This window comes from Lolium rigidum, chromosome 1, assembly GCF_022539505.1.
Source record: "Lolium rigidum isolate FL_2022 chromosome 1, APGP_CSIRO_Lrig_0.1, whole genome shotgun sequence".
NCBI lineage: Eukaryota > Viridiplantae > Streptophyta > Magnoliopsida > Poales > Poaceae > Lolium > Lolium rigidum.
Genome location: NC_061508.1, coordinates 245,984,517 through 245,997,776, shown reverse-complemented (window position 1 = coordinate 245,997,776; position 13,260 = coordinate 245,984,517). Strand labels below are relative to the sequence as shown.

At 43.2% G+C, this 13,260-nt stretch overlaps 1 protein-coding gene across 1 annotated transcript; it reads right to left on the bottom strand.

Moving 5' to 3' along the window:
* Positions 1 to 3,205: 3,205 nt before the first annotated feature.
* LOC124657089 (reticulon-like protein B17) lies at positions 3,206 to 10,618 on the bottom strand. Its single transcript, XM_047195705.1, has 10 exons — positions 10,529 to 10,618; positions 8,856 to 9,288; positions 7,451 to 8,062; positions 5,276 to 5,423; positions 4,658 to 4,732; positions 4,419 to 4,560; positions 4,255 to 4,324; positions 4,106 to 4,171; positions 3,902 to 4,024; positions 3,206 to 3,455 (listed from the first exon to the last, which is right to left on the bottom strand). The coding sequence occupies exons 1-10, from the start codon at positions 10,616 to 10,618 to the stop codon at positions 3,337 to 3,339; spliced, it is 1,878 nt and encodes a 625-aa protein (XP_047051661.1). The 3' UTR covers positions 3,206 to 3,336.
* Positions 10,619 to 13,260: the final 2,642 nt, after the last annotated feature.

Sequence of the window (13,260 nt, the reverse complement as noted above, 5' to 3'; positions counted from 1 at the left end):
TCTCCCTCTCCCTCTCCCTCTCTTTATATAGGTGGAACCCCCAAGGGTTTGCCCAAAATCCGAATAAGAGTCCAACTCAAAACCTTCCATATGGGTGAAACCTAGGGGAAGTGGGACTCCTCCCTTTCCTTCCCCTATGGCCGGCCATGGAGGTGGAGTCCACCATGGACTCCACCTTCCCCTTTGGCTGGCAGGCTAGGGTTGGTCGAGTCCATCCGGGACTCCACCTTCCATGGTGATTTCTTCCGGAAGGTTCTAGAACATTCTAGCACCTTCATAAATGCAACGGATCATTCCCAAACTTGGAAAGTGACTTCCTATATATGAATCTTATTCTCTGGACCATTCCGGAACTCCTCGTGATGTCCTGGATCCTATCCGAGACTCCGAACAACATTCGAACTACATTCCATATTCCATATCTACTTATAACGACATCAAACCTTAAGTGTGTCACCCTACGGTTCGAGAACTATGCGGACATGATCGAGACTCCTCTCCGATCAATAACTAATAGCGGGACCTGGAGATCCATAATAGCTCCCACATATTCAATGATGACTTCGTGATCCAAAGAACCATTCACATAAAATAACAATTCTCTTTGTCTCGCGATATTTTACTTATCTGAAGTTTGATCGTCGGTATCTCCATACCTAGTTCAACCTCGTTACCGATAAGTACTCTTTACTCGTACTGTGATATAATATCCCTTGTGAACCAATCACATGCTTGCAAGCTAATTGGATGTCATTCCACCGAGAGGGCCCAGAGTATATCTATCCTTCATTAGGATGGACAAATCGCACTATTGATACAAGTGCCTCAACCCTATACTTTCCGAACACTTAATGCCACCTTTATAAAAACTCATTTACGCAGTAGTGTTTGGTGTCATCAAAGCATCCATCCGGTGTAGGTGATTAACATGATCTCATGGTCGAAGGATTAAGTTACTATGCATATTAAAGCTTGAAGCATAAAGAACTAAATGACTTAATCATATGCTACGCTTACTATGGGTGTATGTCCATCACATCATTCACCTAATGATATGACCTTGTTATTAATAACATCCAATGTTCATGATCAGGAAACCATGATCATCTATTAATCAACAAGCTAGTTTAACAAGAGGCTTACTAGGGACTCCTTTATGTTTACAAATCACACAAGTATTAATGTTTCCGGTTAATACAATTATAGCATGGGATGTAAACATTTATCATGAACACTAAGATATAACAATAAACACTTTTGTTATTGCCTCTTGGGCATATCTCCAACAGGGGATAACTAATTAGGTTTAGCTCAAAAATCCATATCATTTCTCTCTCAATTAAAATCCCACTTGCGACTAGGCAACAAAGGGCCCACTTGCAAATGGGACAAAGACAAAAAAAAATGGTTTAGCATGGGCTTCAGAGAATTTCTCTCTTAATTGCAACTCCACTTGGAACTAGGACAAAACACAAATTAGGGTTCATCTCGGATTCCGGATCATTTCTCTTTCAATTTCAATCGCACTTGTAACTGGGACAAACACGAGTTAGGGTTTAGCATGGATTCCGGAGAATTTCTCTCTTAGTTGCGACCCCAATTACAACTGGGACAAGAAAGAAACTTCAGGGTTTGCACTAATTTTGGAGCATTTCTCTCTCAGTTGCAACCCCCTTGAAACTAGTAAGAAAGGCTAGCTAGGACCCCCACTTGCAACTAGGATAATAAAAAGTATGGGGGTTACCACAAATTCTGGAATATTTCTCTTTCAGTTGCAACTCTACTTGCATGTGGGAAATAAGGGTCAGTTGTGATCCACTTGCAACTGGGACAAAGACAAAACATATAGTTTGGCTCGGATTCTGGGGCATTTCTCTCTCAGTTGTGACCCAACTTGCAAACTGCGCAACAAATGTCAATAACGACTCCACTAGCAAGGAATAAAAGAGAAATTTGGGGTTAGCATGGATTGTGGAGCATTTCTCTCTCATCTGTGACCCCACTTGCAACTAGCAAGTAAAATCAGTTGCAACCCCACTTGTAACTGGGAACTAGCAAGTAAAATCAGTTGCAACACCCATTTTTATTACAATTGCAACTCCACATGCAACTGAGCAACAAAGGGTTAGTTGCGACCCCACTTGCAACTGGACTAAGACAAATTAAGTTGTAGTGCGGGATTCCGGAGCATTTCTCTCCCAGTTCCAACCGCACTTGCAAATTGAGCAATGAAGGTTAGTTGCCACCCCACTTGCAACTAGAGAAAATAAATTCAGGATTAGCATAGATTCTGGAGCATTTCTCTACCAGTTGCAATCCCACTTGCAACTAGAACAAATTAAAATTAGAATTTAGCGTGGATTCTAGAGCATTTCTCTCTCATTTGCGACCCTACTCGCAAATCCGCCGGTCGGTCGCTTCCGGCCATGATCGCCACCGGCAGTCATAGTAATTCTTTAGCTCTCCAATTCATGTCCAAATATCAAACGAGTGTTGTGCATCTGTTTTGGATTTTTTTTTATTTTTTCAATCAACACCGCTACATTTGTAACATGTGCTGCACTTCCGTTCTATTATGTAAGCTTGGCAACAGGGTTCTCAATGGCTAGAGTAAAGATTGAGCTGAACAACTGAAACCAAAGAATTAAATCCCTTGTGTCAAGTATATATATAATAGAGATTTTTTAAAAAGGTGAGGGATTATCATTGTAGTTCTGATCTGAAATTATAATAAAGCTTAAATTGAATGGGGAATCCTGCATATATTCCCTTTTATATTAATCATGTGCACACTGGACACCTCACCTGTTCTTTAATTAGATTTGAGTTTACACCTGCCCACCCATGATATAGCCGGCCACGAAACAATCCTTCCAAAGAAGATTCCTACAAATGGAGAACTCTCTCACAGATGGCCACCTTTATATTTGACCCATATCGAAGAAAGGTTACTACCATCACACTACGAACTGATGATGCTCAAAGCACACAAGGAATTGTTGATTCGCCCAGCAGCAAAATGATAACCTTCCCCCACAGAATAATACATCAAGCTTCATACAGAACGCAACGGTAACATGCATGCCATGTCAAACAACCATACGTGACAACTAGATGTATCTTGTACTTGGTTTCACTTTGCTGCAGTGTAAAGCTTCCCCCACAGAATACTAAATCGCTGCAGCAAGCAGCTGTACTACCAGTACATCGCGCAGCAAGCCATTGCATCGCGCCTACCACCCAGATAATAGCTTCTTTGCTGCTGAAGCGCTCGCAAGGATTCGTTACATATCAACACTCAGCACCTGTCCATTGGGCTGCACATGAGGCAGCTTGTCAGTCTTCCATCAACATTGCTTGTTGCCGCTCCCGTTGGCCTGTTATCCCCTTCTCTGAATTCTTACTGGTTCCTCCATACTGATAGTAGTAGCGCAGTGTCGCTACAGAAATGAAGGCTGCAGAAAGAGATAGCACGGAGTTAAGCTTTAACATGTTTGAATAAAACAACAAACTGTAATACAGTAAAAAATCACAGAGGACAAAATCTGCAATGATGCTTGAGCACAGCTTATCTTCACTTGAAAGTATGGAACACAGCTGCATAACTAAGCCAACAACTCCAACAATATCTATATTAGGACTTTTATACTGACAGTAGTAGTAGAGCATTACCACAGTAGTAGTTTAACCACTGGCGCAAACAGTTAATTCTTTTCACAAAGTACTAAAAAGTTTTCTGAACTGTATCCTCAAATGATGCATATCAACAATGACATGTGCTCAACTCTTCAACAGCATCCAACAGTTGGTCTTATTTTGCACTGACATGAGAATTTGTAAAGCAATTTGTATGAGCCAGTACTTCCGTGAATTCACTCGATTATAACATTCAAAAACGTACCAGCCATTACACGTGTCTTCACACTGACCACGTTCCAGAAGGTTATAGCTGCAGCTGCTGCAACGAGTTTCTTGCGGGGACAGGATTTCCATGCATTCAAAATTCGCGCATTCAAACCCTCAACTGAAAAAATAACAACCCATGACTCTTTTCTCCATTAAAATTTAAATGATACTTTCAGGAGAATTGGTACATGCTACCTACCCTTTTCACGAATATGACTCGAGTAGCAGCTATACAGTCTTGGTAGTGTAAAAGAACCAAAAAATCCTGTAAATTTTCATTAAATACGAGATGATATAAAGGTCAAGTCATGCAAAAGTTTGACTGCTCTTTGCCATTCACACATATACCTATTGCAAGAAGCCTCCATAACGTTAACAGATGACCATACTTAGCACCAAACAGAAGAATAGGTAACACCTAAGATTAATAAATCAGCGACCTTAGAATTCTTCAAAGAAAATTGTTATGCTTTCTGAATAACGCAGAGCATGGAATCAAATGCAGGGCTTACTTTCAGTGTCATGGACGGATCACCAGAGAAGATCACTCGGGCCATGGATACGAGGGAGTTAGCAATTGGCAAGACAGCCTGGGCAACCCGGAGCACATCCTCCTCAGTCAACTGGAATTTCCTTACGGGTTCAGTGTTCTGCCTGTTACAACTTCTAAATTAACACGATTTGACAGATACTGAGAAAAACTTTAACACTGTTCCCTAGCTCAAAAAGAGAGAACATTACTGAATTGTACCTCTGAGTAATGGAATCTTTGAAGAAGGCTAAGCCCAACGTAACAACACCAAAGTTGCAAAGTATCTTGATTGGACTGCAAAGTAGAAGGCAATATTCAAATGGTAGATTATAAATATGCAAATAAGGTTAATGCCATTAGATACATCAGTATTCAGGAAAATACCATTGCGAACAGAGCAGATTGGGTAGGCCTTATAAAAAAATATGTCACTGCGTTATGGTTTGAGGCATTTGGTTCGCATTTACTCATCATATAGCAAACTTATCATTCCTTTCATTCTCTATTTGCTTATTAAAAAATATCGTCTCTATAACCACAAAAATAAATCCATTTCACACCATCTAATCCCCATTTTAAGCTCAACTGGGGAACTAACTGTTGTGATTATGAAAAGATAGGGCAAGGGCTAAAACATCACTTATACCCTTAATGCACAGCTCCGTGCTGCCAATGGTATTATCCTAAATTTCTGGTGATTGACATGAAACTGGACAGTGGAGCCCATTTGCAGTTGTTGTTTTATATATAGATGAATATGATAGCACCAGCCTATTTTTTTCGATATGTAATAAGCTGAACAATGTACTGATGAAATACATCAAAAGTTGCACATGCCTGAATTCGATGTCTGTTGAGAAGGAAGAAGAGCAGAAAATCATAGATCCTGAGCCAAACCAAAATGCTGATCTCCCAACATTCTTCCACATCACCAATTCGATGACCCTTTCCCAAAGACCTTCCCAGTCAGACTGCTCTGCATTACCTGTACTCAAACAGCAATTATACACGTCAGAAAAGGAAGACATATGTAAACAACACTATCATGCCACAAGAAAAGCATATCATGGCGCAAGAAAAAAATTGCACAGTAAAGTAACAAAGAACTACTTTTCTCGAACAGTTTGTTAAATTATGACGGGCATATATGAACAAGACAATGTTTTATCTACAAAGTACTAATAAAACAAGTTTTACTCTTAGACTAACAGGGAAAAAACTATCGGCAGAAATAGATGTGGACATTTTGAATCAGACAACACAGCCTCATGACACTTGGACATATTCCTGGAGAGTTTCATACACCTCTAGTCAGTATTACAAGTTTTGTTTCAGAAATATGGACCCTCATGTTGCTTTTTCATGGTTATGGAAATCTAGATGCACTCCTAAACTGAATTTTTTCTGTTGGCTTTTCTTGTCTGATAGACTAAACACAAGGAATATGCTTAGGAGACACTATACAATCAAATCTGGATACCGTTGTTTGATGTGCCAAAACCCACCAGAGGAAACCATTGAGCATATGATTTTCCTTCTCCCTTCAGTTCTCAGTGTTGACTACGGTAACAGAATGAGCATTATTCAGCATGGGAAGGACCAGTGGCACAAACCCATGTTCATGGAAGTTTTTATGACTGGAGCTTGGAGCATTTGGAAGGAAAGGAATAATCTTCTCTTCAATGGAATCATCACAGATGTAGACTCATGGAAAGCAAGATTTACATCAGACGTCACTCTTCTAGTTCATAGGAGTAGAGAACACCTACATCCCTTTATTTCTGAGCTGGTGGCTGCCATGTAACTTGTTCAGAGGTCTGGCCTCTTTGTAAATACATGTAAAGCACCATGTTCTATTAATATATTAAAACAGTAGGAGCCTTTCGTACTGTTCAAGGTTCAAACAAAAATTTACTCTGTCTGAACCAATATCCCAATCCAGGGTAGTTTTATCTGAGTCAATGTTCTGAATAATAGCAACAACATAATAATTAGAATGTTGACAAGGTAAAAGTTATTCTATCCATTAACTTAAGCTAAATCTAAAGGTTAGGCCAATACAGATGTGCATAAATGTTAACTATGTCTGTCTAGGACCTTTCGCTAAATTTGGATCAATTTGATCTTGGATTGGTGAAACTTAAGCACATCCTGAGCTCCCCGTTTTCCCAGGTTGGGGATCATTCACAACAAACGCAGACAATGTATATGGATTTTTTGTGTTTGCCCGATGCAAACTACCTGGGCCTCAACAGCGGACCATCCATCCTTGTTCCATAGAGTCAGCATATGAGATGCAACATGGACTATCATGTGCTCTGGGGTCATGCACCATCCACCATACACATGAGGACAGAGTCATGACTCATTTAGTTCGGTCTCCTGTGTCATGTCTGCCGCACAAGATCTTCAACCTACTCTAACAGTGATGTACTGCTGTACCTAGTTATAGTGTGTTTGAAATGAAAATTTGAGCGAGCGGGCTTTGATGCTCCTATTCAACACCCTACTCGGTACCATAATTGGCATATAGATTAACAGCCAAAATAGACAACAGCATTTACTAAAATCACAATCGAAAATTCAAAACTAAAATCTTAGCAGATCCAACACGAGAAATTATTTTAGTGCCATTCAGAAAAGTGTCATAAATCCATGCTGCAATTACAGAAAAAATAGAATGATTTCCTGAAGAAAATCCACCGAGACCTAAAAAAGCGAGGTGAAAACATTTTCTACAAAGCACAAACCTGCTAACTGAAGATTACGATAAAATCACGGATGTGATGAACATGCGATGGCAAGATATCCCCTATTCAACAGTTGCAATTTGCATAGTGTTAACTGGAGTACATGAAATCGAATTGCAGTACCAAGCCCAAAGTCACCTACAGAGATTCAGGAAACAACATTCCCTACTCCAAACCAAAACGACAGGTTTGTGACACAGCAATCCTGCATTTCGTGAACCCCTAATAAAATGAGTAATAGAAATACGAGGTTATCAGTTACTACTCGGTTTACCTCGGGTGCGACTGGCGGTGGGACAAGGCACCAAAGCCAAGCCCGAGCCCTTCTTCTCCTTCGCGACTCCCTTGGCGGCCGCGCTCTTCCTTGCCCGAGCCTTACCCACGGCTTCCTCCTCCGCTGCCGCCTCCTCCCTCCCGCCGTCACACTCCAGCCGACGCCGCGCCCGCCTGACGTTCTTCACGGGCGACGCCGCTGCGCGCGGCTCCCCCGACCCGCGGCGCTTCTTTCGCGGAGAGCCGACAGGCCCCGCGCCCTGGTCGACAACGGCAGCGGAGCGGGTAAGCTTGGAGCGGCGGCGCCGGGCGGGGCCATCACAGAGAGGGGAAAGGGGGAGCACGCCCTCCGGAGAGGGGACGGCCGGGGAAGGCGACGCGGGACCGTGCCGCGACGGTGGCGGAGGGAGAGGCGCGGTCTCGTCGGTGGCCGCGATTTCGCCGGAGCGCGGCATGGGAGCAGGGGCGGCGGCGGGACGGCTCGGGGAGTCGAGCTCTATTTCCATTTCAATATACTGAAATTCGAAGCTTTCCCCCTCTGAAAGGAGCTCCAAGGGGATGCAGCTTGGGTGATTTTGAGCACGGAGCGACTCGGCAAAAACTATACTATTTGAAGAAATCGGAAGAAAAAAACTAGAAAATCATAGGAGTACATGCTTCGCCACTACTCATTTTTAGGGTCTGTTTGTTTGGGCTGCAGCTTTTGAGAAGCAGTATGTATGCTGAATTGTGAAAAAGCAGTTATGGGAAGCAGTATGTGAAGCGAAGATTTGATGTTTGGTAGGAATGCTGTTAGTGACTGTTGTAGCTGTGATGAAGGATGAAATCTCTGAAATGCCCCTGAATGCTGAAGAAGTTGTATAAATGTTGATCTGACACGAATCAACTAATTTTGAATGTTGTTTTACAAGACTTGTTCGTATTAAATATAAAATACTACATATATTCAAGATCGGCTTGCCCTAAAATATCGAAGTGTTAAATCTATGTTAAATCTAGAATTTAAATTCCGCACTTGGGATGCCACTTCCCACCTAGTCATCGTCGCTGACACACATATGAGCTGCCCAAACGCTGATGCATCTACTCCAGTGCACCTTAACAGTTATGGGGGATAATTCGGCCGGTTCACCAAAGCCACCACAGATTGATTAGAGGGATTACACATTGATCATCTAGCTAGCTAAACTAGGCAAGTAATAATTCGGTTTATACATTACCGAAATTTACACCAGAATATGCTAAGAAGATTCTTTACAGATATTTCAACACACCCGCCGTGCAGGAACACCTCCAGCAGCAGGCCGGCGCAACGCTTCCGACGCCAACTCCCTGGTCGCGGCCACGTCACCGGAGGACACGCACCCGGCGACCACGACGCCGAACGTCCTAACGTCCGGCGGGCATCTTCCACAGCGCGGCGACGTACACGTTGTACACGGCCATGCCCGGCACAAGCCCACGCAGGAGCATTTCGTCGAACGCCTCGTCGACGGCGTCGAACTGGCCGCGGTCACCAAAGGCGCGCAGCATCAGCTCGAAGTCGGTCGCCCCGGGGGCCACGCCGTCGGAGCCATCGAAGGAGGACGAGGGCGGCACGAGCTGGACGAGGACAAGGACGCCGGCGCCCCGACCTACAGGGACAGGGACGGGGACGGGTCGAGCTTGGCGTCGACCTCCTAGGACGGCGGCGACCTTGAGGAGGACGGGGACGGCCCGAGCTGGAGGAGGACATGAATGGAGCGCGGGAGGAGACAGGGACGGCGGCGGCGAAGAATGGCGCCGGCGTTGGCCGGGAACGGCGGCGGCGGGCGGGGCGGGGAAACCCTAATCCTAACCCACCATTAACGAGAACGGGGAGAAAGGAAAAATGGGGAGGGGAGTGTCGGGCCGGGTCTGATTTGGAAGGCTATGGAGTACATATATGCAGTGGCAGTTTTGGGGTAAATAATACGAAGGGTAGGGGACAACTCGGTCATTTGCCACTCGGGAAGCCGGGCGCAGCTCGGGAAGCAGGTCTCGACCTGCTTCGGGCCTCCCAGTGCATTTCGTGGCAGCGCTTCTCACAAGTGCTTTGCAAAATTTTGATGTTTGTTTGGACTGCTGCTTTTTGGACCCCAAAAGCAGCAAAAGCAGAAGCAGAAGCCCAAACAAACAGGGCCTTAAACTGTACCTGAGAAAGGTCATTCCATTCGGACAGGCATGCACCCTTTATTTGAAATACATTTTTAATATATTTATAAATGTTTAAAAATATAAATAAAATGTCATGTGTAAAAGAAAAAAAAATGGTGGTAAAATAGCCTATTTCTCAAGACATTATTTATCTTTTTTATACAGGATACAAAAACTGTCAGTTTTATATAAAATTTTACGTGCATACATAGACCATACTACCTCCATCCAGTGCTTAAGGCTTATATTATTTTTAGAAAGTTAAACTTGACAGCTTTTATCAAAAATCATTAACATGCAAAATACAAAATTAATATGACTAAATAGATAATGAAATATATTTTCATATGGTATCTACAAATTTGTTGATAGATTGTTTTAGAAGTTTGATCAAACTTTATTTGGTTTGACTGCAATAAAAAGTCTTAAGCTTTGGGATGGAGGTAGTATCCCTATGCATGCGCGATTTTTTTTCTAAATTTTTAAATATGTTTTATACATACCGGGTGCATATAGTTTTGGTTTTCCGCATTCCATCATTTGAATCAATGGTTTATGATTAAATAGTTCCTTAGCTCAAAACATTACTTTGTAATAGATTAATGGAAAACTCTTAACTACAACCGTCTGGTGCCTGATCAATCTGCCGGGTTTTTCGGCGTGGTGCTCCCTCTGATGGTCTCACCCACGTGGAGGTGTACGTCATCCTGCACATAATCATCCATGTTCTCTCTTGAGCATCGTCTCACACAAGAAGAGTTGATCCGCGCCAGCCATTGGAAAGTGCGTGTAAGCAATGGCGCCACCTCGCACGGAGGATTACCGGAGGCATGCGGCGCCTAGGTCGGTTACGTGTGCGGCCAACCCCTCCTCCTCCTCCTTCGCTGCTCACTGAATGCACCCGACACCTAGCCTGGAGACGCGAGCGGCCAGCCCCCTCCACTGCTCCTTCATGGACCCACGCCATGGAAGAGCTCGCCATGGGTGTCACCTCCCCATCAGCCGGACTTTGAGAAGAAGATGTCACGCGAGCAAATAGTTTGACATTTTCACCCCATCTTGACTCCAGCGAAGAGCCACATAGCGATTCGTTGTTGACGAGCTTGAATCGGCGTCTACTGTGGAGGTCGGCTTTGGGGGAAATTTGTTGCATAAAGTGTTGTGATTTGCTACATAGTTTTGTTGTTGTTTATTTACATGTAAAAGGATACATGTTATTCTAGATGTATGCTATAAATAGTTTTCTCAATTGTTGTAGAAGTATTTCTCTAATGTTGGATGAGTTGGCCACATATGTTGGATGTGATGTATTGTTTTGTTGCAGAACATGATAAATTACAAACATCTTGCTAAAAATGGGGATTTGTTAGATGAAGTGTTTTTTTCATACATTGATGCGTTCAAAATGTTATAATTGTTTTTTCTTAAATTTTTTACATATTTACGAAAAAATGTTGCAAAATGGTGTTGCATCTCTAAAAAATGCTATGAATGTAATAAATGTTACGTTTAGGATTTTTGATGTCATGAGTTTTGCAGCAATGAAGGGGGTCCACTCTAGCATGGCTCGTCAAACCGGTTGATGCATCAGGCGGTAGACACCTAGCGCTTGCCTAAACTAATGATCCGAATGGAATGAAACTTTCTCAAAACCAAAGCGAAGAATTTGTTATTTATTAGAATATTTTGAGAGATTTTATAAATTAAATTTGAAATTTGAGACAATCTTGTACAAACAATTTTTTCAGTTTGTCCTAGTTTGAAACTTTCTCAGAAACAAAACGCTACCATTCATTCGGTAGGGACTTCGTTACTCAGTGCACGATTGTATTAGTGTTGATGATAACTTAGATCTTTACTATTATATGTGAGTCCGTACGTCGTTAAAAATGTTTGATGTCAAAGATTGGAGACATCTTGACCGTCCAATCTTATTAAACACCCTCTGCTTGATATCTAGCCATCCGTGAGATGTACCCTTCTCAAAATCTTCTAAGCTATGATCACTTACCAAAATAATGTCAGGAGCATTAGTTGCGGAATCAATAATGTCTGGAGCATTAGGAGATAATAATTGGCAATATATAGAAAGAATACAGCCAAAACATTAATCACCTCACCACAATCAATTAAGACAAAATCTTTCTTTACTATTATATTGGTGAAGGAGATTGAGACCATCCAATCCTTCCATTGTCATTTTATAACCTCCGCTCTCAAAACCACCGTCCGATCGCTTTCCAAGTAATTCGTTTTCCACTCCACCTTCCCTTGTTTGCGCTAATCACACATCAAATTCTAATCAATAGAAATTAATTAGAAAATCTTTGCTTTCCGCATATGTCACTCACGAAAATCCTCCCTAAGGAAAAAAAATCTCACATCAATCTCGAGCATGCTGGTCCTCTCCCTCTCGATCCAATCGCGCCGCCGCCTTACCGCCCACCTGACCGTCCCTCGCGCCGCCAGCGCTTCTATGGTGCCGCCTTCTCCATTCTCGAGTGCCACCATGAGGTCTCCCGTCTCACCCCCGCTCGAGCTCCGACCGGTTAGGGAGGGCAACCATCCGAGAAACCGACTTCTGCGATGCGCTCCTGGTGTCCTGCCTTCATTGCCGTCCATCGGCCGCCTCTAGCAGAACGGCGACTGCAACCTTTACGGTGGCCGAAGCTATAGACTGTGGTCGGCAGCCGGAGGTGCAGCCCACGGGAAGCTGCAGGGGTGAGTGCGCTGGGGCCAGTAGCGAGCGGTCGTGGTGCAGCAGTGCACGTCAATCCTTCTGTATGTATATGCAAGCAAAGATACTGGGGGCCTTTACTGGAAAAACCAAAGAGATTGCAAGCAGCAGTGCAAAAACACAGAATAAAAGAGTATGGGACAAGAGGGAAGACTGACAGTGATTAGTGAGTTCGGTCTATCAATCACATGTAATCTATATCCGTAGGTGACATCCACATGAGCAAAGTGAATAATACAATGTTTGTTTCTTTCCGTTTGCAGATATTCATGGTACTTCAGATGTTTGATGGTATGCCGAAGACGAGCTCAACCATAGGTTATGCCATATTATTAGTAAAGCTTATGACCTTTTTTTTTGCACAATGCATGGTTGCATGGTATTGTCTTCTTCTTTGATTTATGCAGAGGTTTTTTTTTTTGCACAGTGACATGGTTGCATGATACTGTCTTTTTTGCATTCGGTTGGAACTACCATTATTAAATAATACCATTAGCCATTTTCATGCAGTATGCACAAAAATATTAAATGAGAATATGAGGTTAATCCTATTTCCAATATGTTATTTGCAGGTCAAGGATCCAGACACATCCAATGCAAAACCGCTCGTAAAGGTTGGGCAGATTCTAATCTATTTTAGGAAGCATTTTAGACGGGCGCGGACGCACACTCAGCAATTCTGCCTGCTCGAGCAGGAGGGGCGCATTCAGGATTCAGCTAGGTACAGTTTCTACTCATACGGTCATACCCATGTGTGAGTGGGAGAACGGACCCCGATGACAACAAGATGGCCGCTTATCCGGTACTGAAATCCTATCCGTCGTATCCGGTACCCGATTCCGCCCGAGCCCCTTGTCCCACCCAATCCCCGAAGAGAACCCACCACC

Excerpts from the sequence above, each read along its gene's own strand:
- LOC124657089 (XM_047195705.1), bottom strand. The coding sequence starts at position 10,618 with ATGGCGAGCTCTTCCATGGCGTGGGTCCATGAAGGAGCAGTGGAGGGG. Across the intron at positions 9,289-10,528 it reads CTAGGTGTCGGGTGCATTCA|GGTTTCCCCGCCCCGCCCGC; the intron begins GTGAGCAGCGAA and ends GGTTAGGATTAG. Across the intron at positions 4,025-4,105 it reads GAGTCATATTCGTGAAAAGG|TTGAGGGTTTGAATGCGCGA; the intron begins GTAGGTAGCATG and ends TTATTTTTTCAG.